Raw genomic sequence first — 7,952 nt, 5'->3', positions numbered from 1 at the left:
GCGAGGGGGCGGGAGGGAGCTGCGGCCGGTCTTCACATGTAAAATTTAGTTACATGTGCAGCTACCCCGAAGGTAAGACCTAGCGCTATCTTCAGGGATTTCTGTAATATAAGACCTGCCACCGAACTAGGTCTTATTTTCGGGGTAGGTCTTATATTACAGAAATCCCCGAAGATAGCGCTAGGTCTTATTTTCGGAGTAGGTCTTACTTTTGGGGAAACACGGTATTTTGGATTTGGTAACCAGCGCATTCTGCGCATGCACACCGCTATCCTGGAGGCGGGGAGCATGACGTCACATACCGCACACGACCGTTGGGGGGGGCACAATTTTCTATTCTTGCCTCGGGCGTAAAAGGAGCTAGCAACGGCTCTGATCTCCCGCATAGCTTCAGAGGATGAAGAGAGCCATTGGCAGGTGCAGAACGTCTGCTTGTTCCTTTTCACGTCAGCACCGAGTGTTCAGAATCGCAGACGAGAGTCCTACGGAGAATAACTGACTCATGAAATCCGCGCTATAAATACAGCCGAGCCGTCTAATTTTTCTGGAGTGTCACTTTAATTACGCCCCTGTAGGGTCTGCCCCTCTATTTTAAAGCTTTGTGCACGCAGAACTGACGGAGTAACAAAAGACTTTCATTACCCTCGTGTGTACCGAATAATGAGAATCAAATATTCCGCTCCCTCGCTGAGCGCGTCCAGCTTTGCTGCTATCAGATAGGAATAAATAAAATCAGTTATTGGAAATGAGTTATGACAGGAGGGGGAGCGGGGGGTGACATTAACAGGATGAGTGAGCGGCGGCGGCGGTGGCGGCCTGTATTGAAAATGGGAGAGATCTGACATGAGCCAACAATGTAACAACGTATCACCGCTGTCTCTCTAAACCTCCGCTGTGTAACCACTGACCTTGGAGGATAATGGAGAATTTCCCAGCGCTGAGAAATAACAGGGACTCCTACTGTTTATTCTGCAAGGGCACTTTGAGTTATTATTTTAACGTTCGCCTTTCATTTTTAATTCGTTATAAACTTGATGCGTCGTATTTTTTTATGATTCTATTCATAGGATTCCTAGGTGCTCCCTCTAGTGGCGGTTTGTATGACAGACAGCCCAGCGAGCATCTCATGCAGAGCTGGCCTTGGTTTCAGTGAAAGTCAACTGACAGAGCTGTGTATTGCACAGATGGGAACTAGCACCATTCAGAGCGATGGCTGAGCTGTGTACTGACATTGACATTGATATAAGGCATAGGTGCTGATAAAAAAATTTCCCCGACCCGCAGAAAATGATTGTCATCTCAATTGAAGAATCTCCTTCCTATTTGGAACTAGAATGTGACAATTGTATTTCTCATTTATTGAGCCTTTGTAGGAGAACTCGCCTTCCGTATAGTAACTGTGATGTTGGGATGATTACCTCCCCCCGGGAACACAGCGGGGTTCTAGTAAACAGAAAGGGATTATGGTTGGAAGCTGAGAAACATCTCTCATTATTTGTCTGTTTTACAGCCAATGGAAGAATGCAACGGACCCATTTCTCCAACTAATTCTGGCGAACCGACCAGTGACCCTTCACAGCCAGGTAATGGCAGGATCCATTCTGTGTGAAACTCTATTATTTGTTGTCATCATATAAAGAATGCGTTATTAAGCTGTCCTTGTAATGGGAACTGGTAAAGGGGTCAGTGCAGCCATAACATTGATTATCTGGTTACAATGGCAACTGGAAGTGGGGGGGATATATTAAAATGACACCTAGAAGTGGGGTGGGGAGTATATTACAATGGCACCTGGAACTGGTAAAGGGGTCAGTGTGCAGCCAGTGAGCATTTTGTTCCTGAAGTTGATGTATTGGAAGCAGACATAATGGACAAGTGTGAGGATTTGAGGGACTTTGGCAAGGACCAAATTGTGATGTCTAGACGACTGGGTCAGAACAGCTTGAAAACTGCAGCTCTTGTGGGCTGTTCCCGGTCCCCAGTGGTGAGGAGCGACCAACAGAGGTCCAAGAAAGGAAAACCGTGAACTAGTGACAGGGTCATGGGTGGCCAAGGCTGATTGATGCACATGGGGTTTGAAGGTTGGCCCGTGTAGTCCCATCCAATAGAAGAGCTGCATTAGATCAAATTGCTGAAAAAGGTAATGCTGGTTCTGATAGAAAGGTGTCTAAACACACAGAGCATCGCAGTTTGTTGTGTACGGGGCTGTGTAGCCATAGACCTGTCAGGGTGCCCATGCTGACCCGTGTCCACCACCAAAAGCACCTACAATGGCCACGTGAGCATCCGAACTGGACCACGGAGCAATGGAAGAAGGTGGCCTGGTCTGATGAATCACATTTTCTTTTACATCATGTGGATGGCCGCGTGCGTGTGTCCCCCTTCCTTAACAAGAGGTGGCACCTAGTGCCATTGCTGAGAAATTAGACACTTCCTGCCTCCTACTGCCCGCAGAGCTAATCGGCTGAATATGGCAATCACTGGCTAAGTGTCAGACATGATGGTCGGACGGAATGCAGGAGGCGTGGCTTCTTCAGCTGACATTTGTCCTTCTTTTTTCCCAGCCACTTGCTGTCAGAGACTGCGCACTTCCCTCCAGAGGGTCTTCTGCCGTTCTAGTGCTGAGGACGCCAAAGTACAAGACGCACCGCAGGTATGTAGTAATATCACCTCCGGGGTCTTTAGTGAAGTGAAGCCCTCTATACAATATACCCTGTAGAGGGGCAGCCTGCTTTTGGTGCACGCTATAAAGTTGGGGGGGGGGTGTGGCCTCTGCATCCGGACGCCGGCCAGAGCATCCCAGGGGAGAAGTGTATGGTCCTTATACATCTCCCTTCACGGCTATTAGCAACCCGGGAGGCTCTAGCTAGAAAGGGGGTGGCAGACACACTGTGAAGCAGAGCGGCCATGCCGCTTTGCCTGATGACCCCCCACGTGACCCAAAGAGACGTCCCCCGAGGCAACAGACTCAGGCTGCCTCATTATATCATTTATTTTTTTGCATTGCTTGTGTATCTGACCAAAATTCACCAATACACGGTGTGAAAAGTACTGGACTGGAATAAAAGTCAAATTTTTTTGGATTTAACAGGAATCTGAGCCTGAAGACCCGATGACACCAGAGGAGGTGAGAGACCCCGAGAGCGTCAGCTCCCTGCTACATAACTGCTCAAATAAACACAGAGGGGGGAATTTATCAAAACTGGAGCATACAAAATCTGGAGCAGCCGTGCATGACAACCAATCAGCTTCTCTCTTTCATTTTCAAATCTTAAATGAACAAACTGAAGAGAGGAGCTGATTGGTTGCCATGCACAGCTGCTCCAGACAGGGCTGCCATCAGGGGGGTACGGCCAGTACTGGTGTAAGGGGCCCAGGCGGCTAGGGGGGCCCAGGCTCCAAGTAAGCATTTTTGTTATAGATTATTATGGACAGATGAATTAGTTAGCTTCCGGGCCCCCCTGTGCTATTGGTACCTTCCTGATTATGTTCAGGGGCGGAGCTTTTATTCCTGGGCAGAAGCACCGAAGACCAAGGCTGGAGTGGAGCACAGCTGCTGCCTCCTTCTTCCTTTCCTTAGTAAAATGAGACACCGTCCGATCGATGGTCCTCCTGAGAGACACCATCGACACTGAGAGGGGGGGGGAGTGAGAGACACTGACTGATACTGAGAGGAGGGGGGAAGAGTGAGCCTGAGAGACACCATCGATGCTGAGAGCGCGGGGGCGAGAGACACCGACCGACGCTGGGGTGGGGGCAGGCCTAAAGCTGTGTAAGGGGCCCCACAATTCCTGATGGCTGCCCCAGCTCCAGATTTCCCCTGCTCTAGTTTTGATAGATTCCTCTCATAGTATATGCAACCTGCTCATAGACAGACCTGCACTGAGATAACAGGAACAGAAGAAAGAAAGCGAGGATATGTCTTCTGCCATGTACTAAATCATTGAAAACTATATGTACAGACAATATATGTATATTTTTTTTTAAAGCAGGCATTATAGATTCAGATTTGTTGAAATTTCGGTAAAATGTCCTATATTCCTATGAAATGTTACCTTTTTTGGCAAAATGCATAGTCACGAGGGAAGGCGTCATTAATGTTATTTAAGTTAGTTTCTTAAATGTTCTCTTTTTTCTTTTTTTGCTTATTTTTTATGTGATTTTTTTTCTTTCTTTTCTTTTTTTTTTCCTTTCTTAATTTTTTCATGTAATTTCATAAAAAAATCAACAAAAATAGTAACTTATAATGTAATTTCTCTATATAATGTCTCTATAAATGTATAATTTATACATTTATAGAGACATTACACAAGATAGATCAGTGTTTTTTTTAACTTTTTTTATTTTTTGCTTATTTTATGTTTTTTTTTTTTTTTGCAGGGTTCTTCACAAAACGGTGAAGAGTTTGGAGAAGGCCGGAGATGTGAACAATCTAGGCCAGAATAGCTGATCTGGAAAAATTCTGCAATTCAGCTCACTTTCCAGTTCAGTTATGTTGTCCTAGATTGTTCTCTTCTCCGGCCTTCTCCAAACTCTTCACCCTTCTGTGAATAACCCTGTAAAAATGTATTTTAACATATAGCATTAAATAATGTAAAAAATTGGAAAAAAAAATTAATATGTTCATATGTTCGTATGTATTATCTCTCTTAGTGATCATTTAGCACCTTTTTCTGCAGTGTAGAAAATCTCAAATAATAACACAATACATAAAAAAGCATGAGAAAAAAAACCGGGAAAGCACACCAAGTTTACGTTTTTTTTTTGTTTTTGGTTATATTTATATTTTAATTATATTGGGCATTATAATTATTCCTAATCATGCACAATGGGGTTTAACAAAATAACATAAACCAGGTTTTTTTTTTTTTACCTTTTCTATGTATCTTGTTATTTTATTTTTTTTTACAATTGTTGCAAGCTTTATTTATAAATATAAGCCATGTCCTTGGTGCTCGTCAGCAGTTTTGTTGATAAAATAGCTATTTGCATGTTTGCAAATCCCATGGCTTTTGTTTCTCAATAAAGCAAGGTCACACAGCAATCTTTAACCACTTCAAGACCAGGTGTTTAGACCCCCTTCCTGGCCAGGCCATTTTTCAGTATTCAGCGCTGCGGTACTTTGACTGACGTTTATTCTCTCTGTCTATCTAGAGGCAGGGCCAGCTGTACCCGCCCCCTCCCCCATCCGTTCCACCAGTCAGCGTTGGAGGAACGGGGAGGGAGGGGGGAATCCCTGCAGGGAGCCATGAGTGACAGTTACAGCTCTCTGCAGGGACATGATTGAGAAGTGAGCGAGCGACGGTATGTGTTCGCTCACTTCCCGTTCTATTGAGCCGACGTGTGACAGTTTCATTGTCACAGGTCGGCTCGAACTATGAGGAGGAGTGGTTTTCATTCACCTCATAGTTCTCCTTTAAAGACCTCAAATGCCAATGCTTTTATTTTTTTCTAAGTTTGCCTTTGGGTACTGCAAGGTTTTGAAGAAATTTTACAACAAAAATTGGAAGAAACATTTCGGATGCAAAATCATGTTTGCCAAAACCCGCTGCTCATCCCTAGTGAGAATGATTATTATTATTGTATTTCCATCAAACAGATAACATTTACATGTACAGATATTATAGATTCCCTGTAGCTGCCTTTAAGTGAATGGGAAATGGGAACTATCAGAGGATTGTCATTGACCAGATACATTACAAATTCGATCTTTTTAGATTGCAGTTTGGGAACAGCAGGAGCTCGGGAAGATCGCCTCCTTTGACAGCTGTTTAATAGACCCGTCACCGTTCCAGCTGGTGGAGAGGACCTCCCTTCATAAGGTGCGTCACACAGCCCTTGACCTGGGATTCTGGGAGAGACAGGATGGTGGCCATCTTATTTGTAGAGATACAGCCAGAGCCACCTATTACGGGGGGTGAACAGTAGCAGTTGTGTATTTTCTAACCAGTTTGACTGGTTGCCTCCTACAATTGTGGTTGGCCACCAAGCAACTGATAGACCTATCAACACCATTGAGCATGTTGAATGTTGATCCATCGAGTATTCAATTGCCTTTGTGGACCAGGAAGGAATTATTTTTCCCTGTTAGAGAAATTTCAAATGGCTGTTTGGTCATCAAGCCCTCCCTCGTAGAAGCCATGGTTTCCCTACACTGCACTTCACTTTTTGACTGGTTGCCTTCTACAATTGTGGTTGGCCACCAATCAACTGATAGACCCATCAACACCATTAAGCATATTAGACACATGGATGTAGAATGTTGATCCATAGAGTATTCAATTGCCTTTTTGGACCAGGAAGGAATTATTTTTCCCTGTTAGAGTAAAGTCAAATGGCTGTTTGGTCATCAAGCCCTACCTCGTGGAAGCCATGGTTTCCCAACACTGCACTTCACTGTTTGACTGGTTGCTTTTAACAGTGGTGGTTGGCCACCAAGCATTTGATAGGCCCATCGACACCATTAAGCATATTTGACACCTCTGTGTTAGAACGGCTTTTGTTACAGTAAGACCTGCGAAAATGTGACATAGACTTCCATGGGAGCTGGTTCTGGCCAAGATGGCAGACTGCTTCTAAAAAAGGCCGGGCCTGTCTTTAAATGCACCCAAACATATATTTTTTTAAATCCCGCAGTGGGCGTCCAAAAACTAAACACCACAGTGAACAAAAAAGTGCATGTGAACACACACAGAAAAGTGCACTAGGGTGTGACAATGGTCCATCTCCCGAAGAGATAGGGCCCTTCTCTGACCCCAGAGAGCAAGACTCCTGACAGGGCCAAAACCAGGCGGTCCCATTCCCCATGGCCAGTGGAAGCCAACCACCGAGTACTAGGTTGGAGGTTCTCCCAAAGAGAGACCACTGGTTTAAGGGAGGAAGGAACCTAATGGCCGTACATCCTCGCCCTAAACTTCAGGGTAGACCCAAAGACCCACACCCTCCATCCACGTGGAGTGAAAAGGACACACATATAAAAAGTGAAAACAAGTGAAGAAAATAAATAAGTGCAAAAGTGCTAGACAATGAAAAGGCCTTGTGGTCCACGGTATAAAAAATGTCCCAAGAGGCAATGTGCAGAATTTTTTTTAGTGGTTTCGTGGCCAATGTGCCACACAGTGGGGTCCCAAACCCATAGTGCTGCTTAGGCATCCCCAGGGCACCACTCCCAGAGGGTGCTCTCTGCCTTCCCAGCCCGTGACCAGACTGTGTAGACCTATTCGAATCAGGAGGCACTGGGCCCTGCCAGATCCTGGACACCAGAGAAATACCGACCCCCACTCTCAAATGAGTGGACATTCAATTCAGTTTCCTTAACCCCGGCCAGGACCCTTTATGACCCTCATCAGCTCAGACAGGGTACTCTTCAGCCAGCCATTCTTACCATAAGGCTGGAATAGCGGCACATTTCCCCTCCTGAACACTGATAAGAACGGATACTACGCTTGATCTTTGACAAAAGGCCAACAAGCGATACTGATGAAGGCCAAAACTCCTGAAGCAGCTGTATGCAGTTTGGGCTTCGTGACTCTATAACATTAAGCTGTATTTGCATCATAGACCAGTGGTTCTGGATGATCATCGGGCTGATGGGGCCTAGAGGAATGATTTGCATGACTCCACCCACTGTCCTGAAATGAGGCTTAATCCCCTAATTTTGGGCATTTGTGAGAATGAGACATGTGAATACCGAACTATGCAGCTGTGTTTTCTGTATGTGAAGAGTGCTCCTTGAGGTCTCATCCACGTCCTTTCCTCCTTGTAGACCCATACACTGTTTTCACTGCTCGGCCTCAGCCAGGCTTATATCACCAGTGGAGGGAAGCTCAGGGGAGTCATCGCTCTAAAGGAGGTAGGTAAAGGTTTCCGTAATTGACCATGAAAATTAATTATAATTAAATAAGGAATCCACCGCAGGAAACTAAGAAGAAAAATTTATATCACATCATTGT

At 45.1% G+C, this 7,952-nt stretch overlaps 1 protein-coding gene across 1 annotated transcript in view; it reads left to right on the top strand.

Moving 5' to 3' along the window:
* CLCN1 (chloride voltage-gated channel 1) overlaps window positions 1-7,952 on the top strand; it is a 72,422-nt gene that overhangs the window by 63,866 nt on the left and 604 nt on the right. The window contains exons 18-22 of the mRNA XM_018553805.1: window positions 1,511-1,583; window positions 2,565-2,653; window positions 3,092-3,127; window positions 5,718-5,822; window positions 7,766-7,852. Coding sequence (XP_018409307.1) covers window positions 1,511-1,583; window positions 2,565-2,653; window positions 3,092-3,127; window positions 5,718-5,822; window positions 7,766-7,852 — 390 coding nt within the window. The remainder of the gene's footprint in view (window positions 1-1,510; window positions 1,584-2,564; window positions 2,654-3,091; window positions 3,128-5,717; window positions 5,823-7,765; window positions 7,853-7,952) is intronic.

This window comes from Nanorana parkeri, unplaced genomic scaffold (genome assembly GCF_000935625.1).
Source record: "Nanorana parkeri isolate BGI_ZX_2015 unplaced genomic scaffold, ASM93562v1 scaffold130, whole genome shotgun sequence".
NCBI lineage: Eukaryota > Metazoa > Chordata > Amphibia > Anura > Dicroglossidae > Nanorana > Nanorana parkeri.
Note: the sequence above shows the minus strand (reverse complement) of the source record. Positions and strands in the feature narration are given on the sequence as shown.